At 42.4% G+C, this 19,729-nt stretch overlaps 1 protein-coding gene across 1 annotated transcript in view; it reads right to left on the bottom strand.

Moving 5' to 3' along the window:
• CHD5 (chromodomain helicase DNA binding protein 5) overlaps positions 1–19,729 on the bottom strand; it is a 1,029,381-nt gene that overhangs the window by 87,466 nt on the left and 922,186 nt on the right. Inside the window, exons 39-40 of the mRNA XM_086921723.1 lie at positions 15,212–15,375; positions 4,752–4,866 (exon numbers count right to left, since the gene is read on the bottom strand). Of these exons, the coding sequence (XP_086777849.1) occupies positions 4,752–4,866; positions 15,212–15,375 (279 nt within the window). The remainder of the gene's footprint in view (positions 1–4,751; positions 4,867–15,211; positions 15,376–19,729) is intronic.

Genomic DNA, 19,729 nt, shown 5'->3' with positions numbered 1-19,729 from the left:
AGCACCCTTGCCTTGAAAAAAAAATCCCATTGCAAAATGTATTGCTAGAGCCCCCTCATCTTGCAAGGAAAACCCAATTGCATGGATTTACTGCAAGAGCCCCCTGTTCCTGCAAGGAAAACCCCATTGCAAAGTTTTATTGCTAGAGCTCCCTCTCTTGCAAGCAAAGCCCCATTGCAAAGATGTATTTCAATAGCCCCCTTAACTCCAAGGAAACCCCTATTGCAAATATTTATTGCTAGAGGCCCCTCTCTAGCAAGGAAAACTAAGCACAGCCATTACTGGAGGGCACTATATTAACTTAATTACATATCAAATAAAGTCATCCTGTCCACTTGGAACAGGGTTTGTGATTGCTAATATAATTACTATTTGAAGGCTTCATGCTTATTTGCATTTTTTCTTATCATCTGTAAATCATCTGAATTTTGTGAGTAAAGCACAGTAACTGAAAATGTCAAATTGCTACTTAAGACACACATTGGTTGTTCTCAATATGGAACAATGAATGCAGAGAACATTTGAAAGCAGAGAACATGTTTGATTATTTCCAGCCATGAGTCAAGCTGCCAAGGGGCCCATGTCACGTGAGACATATTCAGTCAGTACTGGTTTTCTATCCATACATGCACCTTTGCATTCTGGTACTCGTAGTTTTTCGTTTACTATAACAAAGATGGGATTACCATATCCAACATGCTGCTGGCCAAACCCCAAGACTGGCTCAAGGTGTCTAGATGGCATGGGGCAGATCTGTTTGCTTTATTGTACATCTCTCTGTGCTCTCTGGTGCATATCATCAGGTGTGCCCCATTATGCACACCACTGTGCCCTTCACCTGTACATCATTCAGTGCTCACCCCATCCATAGCACCTAGCGGAACCCAGATACACAGCACATAGAGCTCCAATGATGCACACAACCAATTGTTCTGGGAAGCTCATCATATTACGGAGGTTTTGTCAGATTTTGTTAGTCTTGTGAAATTTCTATCCAATCGGAGGAGACACATAGGGGCATATTTACAAGCCCCTATCACCACTGAAACATCACTTTTTTCGCCATTCTTGTGGCGATAGGGGCGGGCTTCGCCTTATGTACACTTAACGTGGCTTAACGCTGCCTTGTAAATAAGGCCCCCTTCCATGCTATGCTTAACGTGCTGCTGTGGGTGTTCCACTGCAACACCCATTAATTTTAACGCTGCCCCCTATTTACAAGGGTGGCGTAAATAGGAGACAGTTCCAAAATTAAGACCAGGGAAAACCTGGTCTTACCCTGGCGCAACGAGGAGAAATGCTTAATTTCTCCTTGTTTTTGCTGGTTTTATGTGTGCTGCGTTGTGCAGCGCACATGGAAACAGCAAAAGGCCAATGATTGTTTATGTACTGGAAGGTCCCTCTTTCTGCATATAAACAATCATTTAAAAAAATGCCATTTGGCAATTTCTATGTGTGGTGCATTAAGGAGCACACATAGAAGTTACAGAACAGCATTTAAATATTGCTTATGTGCAGGAAGGGGGACCTTCTTGCACATAAACAATCTTCCCCTGAATGCAGACACCCTTTCATTATGGAGCAAGGGTGCCTGCGTTGGCACCAGGCTGCTAAGTTTAGCGCCAGGGCAGGGGGAAACACAGGGCTGCCCCATATTCTTGTAAATATGGTATAGCCCTGAGTTTCTAAAGTGGTGGAGTGAGACGTTAAGCAAGGAAGGCTAACACCTCACTCAGCCACTTCCCTTGTAAATATGCCCCATAGAGAGGAAGAGAATAAAATAGAGAAGTAAAGCAGTAAGTGGAACTGTGGGGCCATATTTATGACCCGGTTTGTTTCGCTATTGCACCAAGCAACATGGTACATGAGTGATGCAAACCTTTAAGCAGGGGCGGACTGGGTACCAGAACCGGCCCTGGCAAGTGCTCGGCCGGCCCCCCCTCCCTCCCCTCCGGGAGGAGGGGGGAGAGGTGCGACCGCGCTCTGTGACAGGGCCGGTTTTCGGCCGTTTTTGTGGCAGGGCCGTTTTTGCGCCCTGTAACAAAAACGGCCCCAGGGGCCAAAAACCGGCCCCCAACCATGCGGCCCACCGGGGAATTGCCCGTGCCCTCAACGGCCAGTCCGGGCCTGCCTTTAGGTCCGATTTTTGAAGCCACACAAGGCCACTTTGCGTGGCCCTGAGTAGCCTCAGAAATCTGGCGTAACCTAATGCAACGCAATTCGCTGCATTACGTTTCCCTGCCCTGGGAAGGCGTTCCATGGGTGCTGCCTGGGTGTAACCACACAACTCCCAAGGATTTTGACACATCTCTAGATTTACAAGAACTTGTAAACCTGAGGATGCGCCAAAATCTTACACCTTCTTAGGGGGGTGTAACGAGGAGTAATATCTCTATTTCTTTCTCTTTGTGTGTTGCATTCTGCAGCACACATAGAAAGAAGAGGAATATGCCTCCCAGGATTGTTTTTGTGCATTGACGTGCCCCTTCCTTCACAAAACCAATCCTGCATGCTACATGCCTGCGTTGATGCTAAGCTGCCAAACCGGCGCCAGCGCAAGTGAAAACAAGAATGCGCCATATTTGATAAATTCAGCGCATGCCTGGCCTTTCCAAGGTGACTTGCTGCTTCCACCACAAATCTCATAAATATGTCCCATGATGATGCGCATGGCAGTCAACATAATGTTTGGCTCATATTGAAAGAGATAGACAAGGAATAATGAGAAAATGAGATTCCTATTGATTTGTATGGCTGGTTTACTGATTGGAAATGAAGGTTAACAGAAATAATCTGTCCCTTAAACACTTGTCCCTCTTCTTTGTCATAGTGCTAGCAAATGTCACTATGAGGAGTACGGCTAGCCCACAGACACCAAGCAGGGGTGAGATTCTGACAGAGACCATTGTCTAACACCTGTGCTTGCATCAAACATGTTTTCAGAAGATATGTTGCATAGATCCTTAAGGAAATCCCCCTTCCAATCTGCCAGCAGGCCCCCATCCCTGTGGGTAGCGTGCCCCATAAACCCTAGAAGAAGATGAAACCGGTCTGTGCCAAGGCATTGGAAACACACAAAGTTGGGCTTTGCAAGAGTGCCACAGGCAGTCCCCAACCAAGAGAATGCACCCTGCTAGGAACAAAGATTGGAGGAAAAGGACTGAAAATCCAGTAATCCCTGTAAATGAATCACAGGGGTTGGTGTACCTGAAGGGAGTGGAGTCTGATCTGGTCCGTCGTCACGGGTGCACCCACACCCGGGTCAAAGGGTTGACTCCTAAAGCTCTATTTAGCAGTAATCTATCTATGATTCTATGTGAAATTACATTGTACTTGTGTGGCCAGATAGGATTGCTGTGCACGAGATCAAAGAGTTGTATACAGCAGGTGGGAAGCACAATACAGTAAAAATAGCAGATATCTGCATAACTATGACTGATTCTGAGTGTCCCCATCTGAATGAGTCACCTTGGGTCATAAAAAGCAACATTAATGTGGGAGGGAGGAGGTTTGCATTCATAATGCACACCCTTGTAGAATGACAGCTGGTGCTACAGCTGCTCTGGCATTGTCTGTGACAGTTACAGGACTGCTCATTACACAATGGAGGGGTATGTTCTGCCAGTGGGGAGATCTCATAACTGTAGAGACAGCGGTGCTTAATTTGTACAAAATAAGTGTTATTCCAACAAACTTCAGTGGCCAGGAGACAGAGCAGTTCTCTTCAATGTCCATTGCGGTTCATGGAAATAGAAGAAGGGTTGCCAATGCAAAAATAATGTGGCAGTATTAACTGTCCAATTTATTTTTCTATGCCTACTGCAAATAAAAAGAGGACGAATCTGCTGTTGTGTTAAACTAAGCCAGCAACATACCAGGACCTGGAAAGTACAGAAGTTGCAAAGAGTAGCAGTCCCCTGAAATGAGTTGCTGGTGGTGCCCACCGGAAACCACTGGTACAAATTAACTACTAGGAGGTAACAGGACTAATTTGAATGAGGACAAACAAATGCAAATGAGTCCAATCCCATGACTCTGCAGGTACTTTTATACTTGAGAGATGGCCCAACCATAGATGCTTTTCAGGAGGCACTTGAGACGGGGTCCTATCAGAGTGTGAGAGAGTACCAGGTCAACCCAAAAACTCAGAGAGTTCAATTCACCACACAACTAATCCTTTGGCCAGCGGTTTGATTTCTGTGGGCTCTCCACTCGAGAACAGGCAGAAATCACACTACTGGATAGTGAAAAGAGCTTAAGGACCATTTTTGTCAACTGGGCAGTAAACGTTAGTGCTGTCCCCTGGTCACCAAGGAGGACCCATGTTTTCACATTTTGGCATTTCTTTTATGTCGGGCAATATTTTTATTATCTACATTTTCATATGGGTAGATTTACATATTTGACTGTTATGGTAGAAATATGATTGACATACGGATGGCACGATGTAAACTAAGGATCCAACGACATGTTCTACTCTGTGAAATATGATGGTTTAAATACCAATACCATTACTTGTTCTGGAGAGGTGACACATGATGGTAAGCACACAATGAAAAAAGTAGACTTACCTCACCTCGAAATGAAGGCCTCGACAGAGGAAAATCTTGGAAACCGCTAAAAATCTATTAATAAGAGAGAAAACATCTTGCTTGCCTAGTGTCTATTATACACACTCGCAGTCCACTGAAAACATGTTCCACATTCATAATATCAACTCGAAAGACAACCTATAGAATGTCAGTACCTACCCGTGACATATGGGCCCAATGGCATCTGGTTGTAGTTGACGATTCCTCCTGGGCCAGATCCCCGGAAATTTTGACCAAAATTGTTGCTGTACATCTGGGCGGATCCAAAAGAACCCTACAGAGAACAATTTTGATCCACTTAGTAGCAAACCTTTTCCTTACTCAAACATGTTTCTGTCATACACCTGATATCTGGGGAACTCTCACGCTTTATTGATGAAACATGACACGTTTATGTCTCCATTCATGACCAGTAAGGCCTATTTTTATACCACAGTTTCACCACCAACAGTGAGCTTGGTCAACAGCATCCTATCTCACACCCATGGGCTGGCCTTCTGTTGAGTTAAATGAAAACCAACACAAACAAAATGGTCATTCAAGCTTTCCTGGACATTTTATTCACTGATTTAGAAGGGATTGATGGGATACTCATGACTCAAAGGACTAATGGGTTGGGAGGAGGTAACCTGAAGCGAATAAAGATGTCACCCGAGGCCCAGTGCGGACCACTGTGACTGGGAGTAAAGTGTTTGGAGTGAACATCATGGACCAACATTTAAGCAACCTCCATGGGAATCAGTGGCAAAAAGAGATGAAGAGAGGACTTATTGATGCATCATAACTTGCAATGGCACATCCACAAACATACAACTGGGCACATAAAACAAGCATTGGCAAAACCAACGGGTATGGCGGTTTTATTAGCGGAAGTGTTTGGTAAGAGTTGAGCGACTTTATGTGCATTGCCCCATCTGTTCTGGAAAGAAAATACTATAATGAAGTAACATCTTGGGCTGCAGTGTTATGGAAAGGAGCATCAAGATGCAGTTTGCTTTGTAAGGGGTGAACTTAACAGGCATTCCTAGAGAGTTGTTTTTGTGCAGGAAGTTGTTCCTTCCTGCACAAAAACAATCCTGTCTGCAACACAGGCACCTTCGCATCATGGCTCAAGGTTGCCTGCGCTGGTGCAAGGCTGCAAATTGTGAGCCAGAGCAAAGAAAGGACAGGAATGTGCCGTATAATAATAAATGCAATGAAGAAGGGTGGGGTGACACATGTCACCCCTAAACCAGTCGCACAGCAACCATTTCGCCATTTGGCTGTTCAATCCATACACCTTATTTTTCCATTTTCGAAATATCTTTCATTTTTATCCACATTTCTCCATATTTCTTATGTTTTTCAGTTATATGCACTTAACATCCGGGTTATATTCTGCCATTTCCCAGGTTTCTAATGTTTGAACCGTGCCCTCGGGACCTCAATTTCAAACACGATCAACGCAGTGGTTCGTCCAAGGCAATGTTTTATTTAAAATTCCAATGCATTTCGGGCACTTCGCTGCCCTTCGTCAGGGAACACTACAAACAACAATAATAGCAAAGTATGAGTTTCATGTTTTGTCATGACTCGATAAATTTAATTTAACTCATCTTTAAGTTTAAATGAATAAACGCCACCTCGTTAAAAATCATTATACAAGTTTTTAACGCCATCAATCACAGCTTTTGTAAGTGATATGCTTTCAACAACGTTATTATTACTCGTGCCCAGTGGTTCTAAACATGAAAACTACGGACTCATCTTCTCCACCCCCATAAAGTAGCATACTCAGTTCCTCTGTCATTACATTTCATGTGCTCACCAAAATATTCGTGATCTAATTCGCAAGTCACTTTCAATTTAGTCACATTCTATCTCTCTATGTCGCTACATTATCTCACACGTACCTGCCATGAACACAAAAGTACCGTCCTGTCCTGTTTTCGTTCCGATAAGAATCACCCTTCAATTGTATCCCTCTCATTTAAAGCTCCTTCTCTATGCTACCTTCCTCCTGATTGGCCCGTACCTCACGTTGCCTCTCGCTTACATGTTCACGTTAATTGTGTGGGTCGTTATGCTTAAAACTACGTAACCCATAATGCTGTGCTCACTTTCCCACAATATTGGCGCATTCATGAAACATTGCATTCTGATTTTCAACTACGTTTATCAAAAACATGTTTAAATACATCCTTGCGTGAACCACATATATTATAATTACTGTCATTCAGTTCAACCTAACAAAACATCGTTGCAATTTCCAAACGAACCAGATCTTCCTCCGTGAATGTCAAGTCTTTTATAGGTCTATAAAAAGTTCTCTTCTCTTGTGGGTGCAATCCCAGCAGTGTGGGGAAACTTGTAAACAATCTAACTGGGGGTGGGATGCACACCTGTTCCTCTTCTTTTAAATCCATGTTTTTACATATTCTGTTAATCCTGAGTTCATCGTTGATAGCGTGCGTCCTGGCTATAGTGCCTCCCCTCATGACACCTTGTGAATCAAATGAAGAAGGGTGGGGTGACACATGTCACCCCTAAACCAGTCGCACAGCAACCATTTCGCCATTTGGCTGTTCCATCCATACACCTTATTTTTCCATTTTCGAAATATCTTTCATTTTTATCCACATTTCTCCATATTTCTTATGTTTTTCAGTTATATGCACTTAACATCCGGGTTATATTCTGCCATTTCCCAGGTTTCTAATGTTTGAACCGTGCCCTCGGGACCTCAATTTCAAACACGATCAACGCAGTGGTTCGTCCAAGGCAATGTTTTATTTAAAATTCCAATGCATTTCGGGCACTTCGCTGCCCTTCGTCAGGGAACACTACAAACAACAATAATAGCAAAGTATGAGTTTCATGTTTTGTCATGACTCGATAAATTTAATTTAACTCATCTTTAAGTTTAAATGAATAAACGCCACCTCGTTAAAAATCATTATACAAGTTTTTAACGCCATCAATCACAGCTTTTGTAAGTGATATGCTTTCAACAACGTTATTATTACTCGTGCCCAGTGGTTCTAAACATGAAAACTACGGACTCATCTTCTCCACCCCCATAAAGTAGCATACTCAGTTCCTCTGTCATTACATTTCATGTGCTCACCAAAATATTCGTGATCTAATTCGCAAGTCACTTTCAATTTAGTCACATTCTATCTCTCTATGTCGCTACATTATCTCACACGTACCTGCCATGAACACAAAAGTACCGTCCTGTCCTGTTTTCGTTCCGATAAGAATCACCCTTCAATTGTATCCCTCTCATTTAAAGCTCCTTCTCTATGCTACCTTCCTCCTGATTGGCCCGTACCTCACGTTGCCTCTCGCTTACATGTTCACGTTAATTGTGTGGGTCGTTATCGAGTCATGACAAAACATGAAACTCATACTTTGCTATTATTGTTGTTTGTAGTGTTCCCTGACGAAGGGCAGCGAAGTGCCCGAAATGCATTGGAATTTTAAATAAAACATTGCCTTGGACGAACCACTGCGTTGATCGTGTTTGAAATTGAGGTCCCGAGGGCACGGTTCAAACATTAGAAACCTGGGAAATGGCAGAATATAACCCGGATGTTAAGTGCATATAACTGAAAAACATAAGAAATATGGAGAAATGTGGATAAAAATGAAAGATATTTCGAAAATGGAAAAATAAGGTGTATGGATGGAACAGCCAAATGGCGAAATGGTTGCTGTGCGACTGGTTTAGGGGTGACATGTGTCACCCCACCCTTCTTCATTTGATTCACAAGGTGTCATGAGGGGAGGCACTATAGCCAGGACGCACGCTATCAACGATGAACTCAGGATTAACAGAATATGTAAAAACATGGATTTAAAAGAAGAGGAACAGGTGTGCATCCCACCCCCAGTTAGATTGTTTACAAGTTTCCCCACACTGCTGGGATTGCACCCACAAGAGAAGAGAACTTTTTATAGACCTATAAAAGACTTGACATTCACGGAGGAAGATCTGGTTCGTTTGGAAATTGCAACGATGTTTTGTTAGGTTGAACTGAATGACAGTAATTATAATATATGTGGTTCACGCAAGGATGTATTTAAACATGTTTTTGATAAACGTAGTTGAAAATCAGAATGCAATGTTTCATGAATGCGCCAATATTGTGGGAAAGTGAGCACAGCATTATGGGTTACGTAGTTTTAAGCATAACGACCCACACAATTAACGTGAACATGTAAGCGAGAGGCAACGTGAGGTACGGGCCAATCAGGAGGAAGGTAGCATAGAGAAGGAGCTTTAAATGAGAGGGATACAATTGAAGGGTGATTCTTATCGGAACGAAAACAGGACAGGACGGTACTTTTGTGTTCATGGCAGGTACGTGTGAGATAATGTAGCGACATAGAGAGATAGAATGTGACTAAATTGAAAGTGACTTGCGAATTAGATCACGAATATTTTGGTGAGCACATGAAATGTAATGACAGAGGAACTGAGTATGCTACTTTATGGGGGTGGAGAAGATGAGTCCGTAGTTTTCATGTTTAGAACCACTGGGCACGAGTAATAATAACGTTGTTGAAAGCATATCACTTACAAAAGCTGTGATTGATGGCGTTAAAAACTTGTATAATGATTTTTAACGAGGTGGCGTTTATTCATTTAAACTTAAAGATGAGTTAAATTAAATTTATCGAGTCATGACAAAACATGAAACTCATACTTTGCTATTATTGTTGTTTGTAGTGTTCCCTGACGAAGGGCAGCGAAGTGCCCGAAATGCATTGGAATTTTAAATAAAACATTGCCTTGGACGAACCACTGCGTTGATCGTGTTTGAAATTGAGGTCCCGAGGGCACGGTTCAAACATTAGAAACCTGGGAAATGGCAGAATATAACCCGGATGTTAAGTGCATATAACTGAAAAACATAAGAAATATGGAGAAATGTGGATAAAAATGAAAGATATTTCGAAAATGGAAAAATAAGGTGTATGGATGGAACAGCCAAATGGCGAAATGGTTGCTGTGCGACTGGTTTAGGGGTGACATGTGTCACCCCACCCTTCTTCATTTGATTCACAAGGTGTCATGAGGGGAGGCACTATAGCCAGGACGCACGCTATCAACGATGAACTCAGGATTAACAGAATATGTAAAAACATGGATTTAAAAGAAGAGGAACAGGTGTGCATCCCACCCCCAGTTAGATTGTTTACAAGTTTCCCCACACTGCTGGGATTGCACCCACAAGAGAAGAGAACTTTTTATAGACCTATAAAAGACTTGACATTCACGGAGGAAGATCTGGTTCGTTTGGAAATTGCAACGATGTTTTGTTAGGTTGAACTGAATGACAGTAATTATAATATATGTGGTTCACGCAAGGATGTATTTAAACATGTTTTTGATAAACGTAGTTGAAAATCAGAATGCAATGTTTCATGAATGCGCCAATATTGTGGGAAAGTGAGCACAGCATTATGGGTTACGTAGTTTTAAGCATAACGACCCACACAATTAACGTGAACATGTAAGCGAGAGGCAACGTGAGGTACGGGCCAATCAGGAGGAAGGTAGCATAGAGAAGGAGCTTTAAATGAGAGGGATACAATTGAAGGGTGATTCTTATCGGAACGAAAACAGGACAGGACGGTACTTTTGTGTTCATGGCAGGTACGTGTGAGATAATGTAGCGACATAGAGAGATAGAATGTGACTAAATTGAAAGTGACTTGCGAATTAGATCACGAATATTTTGGTGAGCACATGAAATGTAATGACAGAGGAACTGAGTATGCTACTTTATGGGGGTGGAGAAGATGAGTCCGTAGTTTTCATGTTTAGAACCACTGGGCACGAGTAATAATAACGTTGTTGAAAGCATATCACTTACAAAAGCTGTGATTGATGGCGTTAAAAACTTGTATAATGATTTTTAACGAGGTGGCGTTTATTCATTTAAACTTAAAGATGAGTTAAATTAAATTTATCGAGTCATGACAAAACATGAAACTCATACTTTGCTATTATTGTTGTTTGTAGTGTTCCCTGACGAAGGGCAGCGAAGTGCCCGAAATGCATTGGAATTTTAAATAAAACATTGCCTTGGACGAACCACTGCGTTGATCGTGTTTGAAATTGAGGTCCCGAGGGCACGGTTCAAACATTAGAAACCTGGGAAATGGCAGAATATAACCCGGATGTTAAGTGCATATAACTGAAAAACATAAGAAATATGGAGAAATGTGGATAAAAATGAAAGATATTTCGAAAATGGAAAAATAAGGTGTATGGATGGAACAGCCAAATGGCGAAATGGTTGCTGTGCGACTGGTTTAGGGGTGACATGTGTCACCCCACCCTTCTTCATTTGATTCACAAGGTGTCATGAGGGGAGGCACTATAGCCAGGACGCACGCTATCAACGATGAACTCAGGATTAACAGAATATGTAAAAACATGGATTTAAAAGAAGAGGAACAGGTGTGCATCCCACCCCCAGTTAGATTGTATAATAATAAATGCAGCACATTTCTGTCCTTTCACTTTCACCACACGCACAAAGGTGATTTGATGCACTGCATGAGAATTTCATATTTATGCCCCCAAATCCTTTTTCACCATAGTGTTCTAACTGAGACCTCGGGACAATTCAACCTCACTGGAAAAACACCTTGGGCCTCATTTATGAAAAGTGACGCATCACTGAGTGAAAACAGCGATGCGTCACTTTTCATTGCACCCTCCTTGCGACATGCTGGATGCGTCATATTTATAATATGACGGATCATGTCGCAAGGAGTTACAGATATGTCAGTATTTCTGATGTATCTGTATGGCGCAAAAGTGACGCATTGCTGGAGTGTGTCACAAAAGTGACTCAACTCCAGCAATGTGTCCTTTCACATGGGGCAAGCCCCATGTGAAAGGGCCTGCATCAGTCTTACGCCTGCTGTTAAGGCAGGCGTAAGAAATTGACGCATTTGTGTCCTAGAAGTAGCGCAGTGAAATCTCATAGATTTCACTGCGTCATTTCTACGACCCTTTCTTGCGTAAATACGCCCCCCTTGCATACATTATACCTGGTGCAGGTATAATGTGGCGCCGGGGTTTACAAAGTGACGCATCTACATAGATGGGTCACTTTGTAAATATGACGCAACATGGCTCATTTGTTACACCACTGGTGCGTCCCAAAAAGTGACGCACCAGCGGCGTAAAAATTACGCAAGTCCTCATAAATTAGGCCCCTTGTCCTGACCTCACACCTCTAGACTGTAGTTCAGAAAATACTTTATTTAAAATATTTTAAGTGGCAAAGCAAACAGCAAACAAGCTGTAGTTAATATAGCAGGAAACGAGCAGACACTAGCCCTCTACCAGTTTGACACTCACAGAAACCCCACTTAATACACCTGCCACATAAGCAACCTGCTCTTCACTAACAACATGAAACAAACAACCTCTGGTTAAGCCCACTCTGGTGGTCCAAACACTCATTAGTTACTGTTACTCACTGTGCAGTGATAGTACAGTACCGCTGCCAGAACCGAGATACTGCTCCAATCACTCGCTGACTGTATCTTTGAGTCTGTACAGATCCCTGGTGCCTCTTGGCTAGGAGTAGAGTATACAAATACTACATACATACATACATACATACATACATACTGCCAATGATCCTATGTGGATCACAGACCTCGCCCACAGAACACAAAATCTACTAGATTGCCAGTCAGGGTGCAGATCTGTTAGATAAACAGCACTGACAAACACCAAAGTGATGCATTTTTTCTCCATCTAGATATCACCAGGATCCTTGCACCCCCTGGATCCCTTAGCAGATAGAGATAACAGGCAAGGTCCTGGAATGAGTCCCCTAGTTTGTCAGCAATCACACCTGGTAAATATGAAACGAATTCTGGCATTCATTCTCAATGACAATATTTGTAGAATGTTTGCAGTGGCCAGATCAGGGGCATATCTACCATTGGTGCTGCAGGTGCAGTGGCACACGGTCCCTGAGTCCTAAAGGCCCACTGAATCCTGGTAAGTTCTGTATTTTACTACCTCAACAGATATCAAAGGGGCCATTTTCTTTGCTCTGCACCTGGGCCCATGGCATCATGGCACGCTAGTGGCCCAGCTGTGTCTGCGACATCAATTTCTACTTTCACCCTCCAGCCAAAGTGGAGAAACAACACCACCTGCAATTCCAGATCCATACAAATGACACTCAGATCCACCTCCAGCTGGGGTTGGGACAGGCTTAGGAATCAAGGCTACCAAGAAATTTTAACAGAATGCTTCAGTTATATTTTACACTGGATAAAGGACAATTGTGTTTGCCCAAAAACTGCTCCTTTTAGGAAGATCTAAGATCACACCTCATTCTGTTTGTAAAGCACTGGATTTGACGCACTGATTCCAGGAAGCAAAAAATAATTGAAAAAAAATTGGGTCTTACCTTCTGTTTTTAACGGCAGGCTTGGGTGCAGACGCCACTGATCCCGCGTTATGGTTATCTTTAGGAGCTCTAGGTTTAATGATGCTTATAACCATTGCCTTGTGGTAAACCTGGAGAATGTTTACACAGTGGCGGCCGCCACAAACAAAGGGTGGTTGGGTGGGTGGAGGGAATGCGGGAGAGGACGCGGGGTGGGGTGGGAGGCATTGCGCAGTGGGGTTGTGCGGGGGGGTTAATAATATATATATATATATTTTAAAACTGAAGCCTCCAGCCGACTCTTGCATCACGCCTCACCTCTTCCTGGTCCCAGTAGGGACAAGCTCCCATCCAATCCCCGGCCTGGGTATAGGCCTGCGTGGGATTGAAAGACGCCCTGCTCAGACCTGGGGTTTCTCCAGCCCAGTTGTTCAATGCAGCAGAGCTGGAGAAACCTAAGTGTGCTTGCAGGTTTTGGCCGGCCTTAGATGGCCGGCCAAACACATATGTGCACTTAGGGAGTGCACATAGCACTCCTCCTCCCCCCTCCGAGGCGTTCCATGGGTGTTGCTGTAGGTTTTCCCACGCATCACCCATGGAACAAGACACATCTGCAGATTTACGATTTCTTGTAAATCTGGAGATGCGTCTGAATGCTACGCCACCCTAGAGGTGGCGTAGCGAGGCGCAACCAGGAGAAATGTTTTCATTTCTCCACGTTTTTTCCTCTTTCAATGCATGCTGCATTCTACAGCACACATTGAAAGAGGAAAATGCCTGTAGTGATTGTTTTTGTGCAGGAAGGTGCCCCGTCCTGCACAAAAAACAATCCCCCACGACGTGCACCAGCACATGGCTGCAGTTTGTGCGCCACCGCAGAGGGAAGCACAGAGATGCGACATATTCTTGTAAATATGTTACATCTCTGTGCTTCTGGAGTGCCGCAGCGCGGCGCAGCCAAAGGGCGCGCGGTGCTATGCTGCGGCACTTCCTTGTAGATCTACCCCTAAATATTTACAGAAATGTCTGCCATGCTGCGTCACGGCCAAACCTGACCGAAAAATAGAAATAAGTAACACTGCCAGAGTGCCCACAGAAACCTAAAGTCTTCAAGGAGGAAACTGTCTCTTCAGAACAACACACTCTTCAAAGAAAACCACTGTGTATTCTTTTTATAGTTTAATAATACTAATATTAAGCATGTTGCAGTATTATAAAAATTCAGGATCATAATCTGCTTACTTGCCATGATTATGATTAGAACTGGCGCCCAATGGTTCCCGGTGTTTGAAGTTTCTTGTTCCACTTCATTTCTCCTTCTTCCTGCAGTTCCTGTTTCTTTATCATCTCTACTTTCTCCCTTTGTCACACTTTTCATATATTTAGCTACCTTTCTTTCTCACATCTCTGCCTTTCTTTCTTGTTCAGGATCAAAGTGGTGGTGGGGTGGGGTGGGGCAAGGGATGACTTGACAAACGACAACGACGGAAAATTAATTAATTATTTAATTTTCCCTCATTGTCATCTGTCGAGTCTCCCCCCACCCCGCTCAACTGCCTCACCACTCTTACCTGCAAGAGCCGCTCCTGGTGATGGTGAAAAAATAAGTATGGGTCGCCAACATTTTATTTGAATGCCCAGCACCTATAACCTCTGTCACGGACTGTTCTGTGAACCCATGTTTCTTTGTTGAACTACAATGAGTTATTTACAGTTCCCAACTTCTCATTCTGCCAAAGGACAAGTAAAGTACATCAGTTACTTTTGAAATGTAAAATTATTTTTCATGCTTAATATTTTAAGCCTAGCTACAGGCAGCTAAAGATTAAGATGTCTACAGCCAAATCTGCAATTTCTTTAAATTACAGCCATCACAATAAATCAAAATTAAATTAATATTTATAACTGATGGAACAGCAATAAAGAAATTGCCCTGGGAGTGTAAAATGCATTTTCATGATGAAGCTGCTTTACTGTGAGAGCACAGACACGGCTAAATAAATGCATGCAGGCACCCTATCATTATGCTGAATAATTGCAGTATCTTCATTGTAATGCACAGAACGAAAAACACCCAAAACAGCAAGACCTGTTGGATTTGCCAATGCTTCTTTAAAATTTTTACTTTGGGCCTCTAGCCGAGGAAGGACACTTGAAAGATATTGGTTGTTTTTGGTTTCCTTGTTCTTCCTCAGTTCTCACCTGCTGGGGAGTAGGTTCTCCCCCGCGATTAGTTAGCCGGCTCAGAATACTCCTCTCGGACATTTGAAGGCGGGCCGCAACAGGTGGTATTCTGGACAGCATTGAGGGAAGGCGGGTCACGTCTGCTTTCATATCGCTCAGCAACTCTTCCAACTGGTTTAAAACTGTAAAGGGATTCAGTATATAGTCAGTTTATATGCTGTGCTTAGTGAGTTCTACAAAAATGCTCACATTCATTGGCTGACCTAATTTAGTGCATATGCCCAGACAGATAATGAAATCAGTGCCTCAAAAAGGGGCGAAAAGGAGCTTATCTACATAGAAAACATGAAGGGTAAAAAAAATCTGAATTTAAGTTACGATGATACACTCTGTACTTCAAATAAGGCTCATGCCTCACTCACGAACAAGTGGGAAGAGATGTTATGATTGTTCACTCATTTCAGCACTCATTTCAGTTACTCATCAATATTTTAGGAACAAGTTAAAAAAAACATATGATTAAGAGATAGTAGTATCCAAAACCAGAATACTTTAGGAATTTACCAGTACCAGAAAGCTACACAACCATTTGACCCATAATGCATTGCTATGATCTCACAATTGACATTACAAATGATATGAATTAAATTACTGTTTAAATTATTGACCACATTAGTTATGAAAAATCACTTCCTATATATGCAACAGTCATATGTAAACTACACTATTACTGATAGGAATCTGTGGAAAATAAAACTGCCTATAATTCCAAAGTCAGTGAATAAAAGCCCTCACACAGATACCTTATAAGAGTGACTACAAATCCACTAAGAGATGCTGGCATTCAGACTGCATGGAGAGTAACGCTTGCAGTACCACTGTCTGCAACTAGATCCTTACAGAGAGTTGCTGCCGCAGTACCACTTGCAAGCAACAGACCTTTCTTAAATGAAATCTGATTTAAGGTAAAAGTAACAGTGTCAGCAACTACATGGTCATCTTGCCGAGTTCAACTACAGACAAAGGTTCCCTGCACCAATCACAACCAGTATCCTCACACATCTCGAATGAAGAAGGAAGCCTGCAGTCCCACTCTCTATGCCTAATCATCGCCACACTGATTATAAAGAGAACAAGGCTGCATGGAAATCCTCACAAACATTTCATGCAGATATAAAGCCGCAGCACCATTGGTCATATAGTACAGCAGCAAGTGAGATTAGTCTAGGATATGAAGGGCTCTCGGTCTTTCGGGACTAGTCAATTCTTTACATTCTTTGATAAAATAGTCTAGAAGTGGGACCCATGGTTTCTTTTATAGTCCATTTCGTTCCCAGTGCAAGGTTTGATTGTTGCTCCATGCCAGGTAACCAGCATACCTTGTTCAGCCGTGTATTTTCTGTGGGAGTTGAGTGTTGGCCCTACAGAGTCAAGATTGTTTATTTTTCTACCAAAGGTGAATGGGAGATGATTTGGCCCTTTCTCTCATTTAAAGGATACCTGTCTGTGCCAAGCCTACCCAGGCCTACCCAGGAGTAGCACTTCTAAAAAAAAGTCACCAGTTCAAACCCAGAGATCTCCTTGATTGTTTGCAGTACTTTGTCTAAGTATGGACACATTAGTGGGCATGACCAGATGATGTGTTTAAAGAATGCCATTTCTCCACAACTGCTCCAGCATTTACTCTGCCTCCTTTGTCTAATTTTTGCTATTTTGATGGGTATAGCGTCATCTATATAATAACTTCAATATGGTTTCCCCACCCCCAGAGTGTGTTGTTTACACTGGACAGTTTATCTTTCAACTATCTATGGAGATCTGTAGATCCTTTTTCGAAAGACTTCACAACTCCCAGCTAGAACATATCTCTTAGGGTTTTACATTCTTCCTCCTACCCAATGTTGGAACGCCAGTCTGTCTACTCCAGGTGTGACGTCTGTGTTACCGCAGAGGGAGGTGAAAGGAGAGGGGTGGGCGACAATCCTTTTCGAACAGCCTTACTATCCCAAACTTAAAGTATGGCTCCTAGTCACTGGAGATATGAATACCTTTTTATTTTTATTTTTTTTAAACAAGTGGAATCCACAGGTGGGTGTTGGTGGTCCCCACGGAGCCGCGTTTGGGGAAGCAAGGCAGAGATTTCTCCTCGCAAGCGTTGCAGATTGGCACGATAATCCCCCAGCGTTAGGAGGCTCATGAGACATACCAGATTGTGACATCAAGTTCGCTATTCGCAAAACCTACTTGACAACTGTCTTTTAGGCACATATCAGCCTTTATTTAATTTTTCACTTTTCTGTAAGTTGGGGATTTGTGCACCCCGTCCTGAAGGAGTTCCACTCCGAAACATGTTGACGCACACCAAGAGGTGATGTACATTGCATTACATAAAAACCTCTAAAATTCACCTTTTTAACAGCACCAGCCCGGGGGCCCATTAAAACATTTTTTTGAGTCAGCCCCACGAGCCAGGTACTTATTAACCACCACTTAAAAACTCCACCACTCACTCACTATAACAAATAAACCTCACACACACCTCACGTAGTCATTGGAAAAGTGCTCCCGCGCAGACGTAGGTAGTAGCACGCCGCATCCCGTAGAGGGGTGCGAAGACCCCAATGATGAAGCATGACACCAAGGGCCTTTTTGGTGTGTGAGGGGTATTTAAAGAATACTTCGTGCTCCCCACCATTGTAGGGACCAACAACACCCACCTGTGGATTCCACTTGTTTATAAAATTCTGGCTAGGGAGAACGAATCCACCCTGCATCTCTCTCTCCCTTTATGTCATTTTTGATATGAATACCTTGCCAAGCCTTTGACCTTTGGCCTTCCAAGGGGTCAGCAAAAGTGCTGACCCGCTCATGGTGCAGTCCATCTTGCATCAGCTCTTCGCTGCCTCCCTCCTAGTCCAATAGTACAGGATCCACAGTTGGTCAGTGTAGCAATAGTGGAGGAGGTTAGGGACCATCAGCCTGTTAGAGATCAATTATGTAGTGTTTGGAAATCTGTAGAGTCTGGAATATGTGCAATATCCTGGGTAGAGCGGACATCTTCACTGCCACTAAGCGCCCCAGCAGCAACAGAGTTCCATGGCACCAGCAAGCAAGCTCTATTTCTAATACTGTTAAAGTATACATTTTTTATTAAATTTGCCTTGGGTTATGAAGAAGAAAATGTGCCTGACATTGGAAAATTTGTTTAACTTATCGTATTTGTAGAACAGAAAACAGAAAATGATTCCTTAGAATGTGATGAATAAATCATGTAGTTATAACTATAGGAGATGATGCTTTTGGATGTGTAAAAAATAAACATGCAGCTTAAATAAGTAGTAGCCTCTCATACCTAATGTGCTTCTACGGCTAGGACTGCAAAACATATTTTGGTGGCTTCCGCCTGACATTAAAATAAGATGCCTTTCAGAAACTGCTAACCTAATTCTCTAACTGTAAAATCGTTCATGACTTTCAAATGTGTTGTTTAAGAGAAATGTATTTCTTTTGCTTCCTCACACCATATGATGTATTTGTTTTGCTTTCTCACATTATATGATTTACGTTATTTCACTAAACAATGTATTCTGCTATATTTTATAAGGGTTAGAGCATTAGCAATGATTAACTTATTGAAGACATTTGTTTGCATGGTCTCATCAAGACTTTCTTATAGAAATGTTTCATTGCTGTAGACTAGCCCTTTGTCCACACAATGGCATCCTGACAACAGCTAACAAAACAGGCCTGCATAGATTCCCATGAGAACATTCCCTCATGTATCTAGTGAAGATATATTAGAATCTTTTAGATAACTGCTCATTAGCGTTAATGTTTACAGTGTGAAATGGGAGGACAGATGACAGACCACCAGAAGACCTGATTTCATTGGACCAACCTTGCTGGGTATAGCAAATGTTTTATGTTTTCACGCATAGGTGTTCCAAGTTGGGGAGCATTCATTCCATTTCCATTTCATTCCACGCCGTTCTTCCCTTTTCTCCATGCCCCGTACCCTCGATGCTTTAACCATTATTTTCTTCATTATTCTTTCTTGGATTGCTGGGCCCGATTCACAGATTGAATTTAAGACTCAATCCAAAACTTACTACTATTTTGGTATTCACAGAATGCACTTACTACTTTTGGTATTCACAGAAGTTAGGATTGTTTCTTGAGTTTGTCTTAAGACAAACTTAAGACAGATTTAAGACAGACTTAAGACAGACTTAGGATTTTGTCTTAAGTCTGTCTTAAGTCTGTCTTAAGTTTGTCTTAAGTCTGTCTTAAGTCTGTCTTAAGTTTGTCTTAAGACAAACTTAAGACAACATCCTAACTTCTGTGAATACCAAAAGTAGTAAGTTCATTCTGTGAATGCCAAAAGTAGTAAGTGCATTTTGTGAATACCAAAATAGTAGTAAGTTTAGGATTGGGTCTTAAGTTCATTCTGTGACTTGGGCCCGCTGTGTGGTACTGTTAACAGTGATTTACTATTATCCTGATCTTTTTGAGAGGAGATTTTCTCCTAATCTATTC

This window comes from Lissotriton vulgaris, chromosome 5, assembly GCF_964263255.1.
Source record: "Lissotriton vulgaris chromosome 5, aLisVul1.2, whole genome shotgun sequence".
Classification (NCBI taxonomy): Eukaryota; Metazoa; Chordata; class Amphibia; order Caudata; family Salamandridae; genus Lissotriton; species Lissotriton vulgaris.
This window is presented reverse-complemented; position numbering and strand designations above follow the sequence as displayed.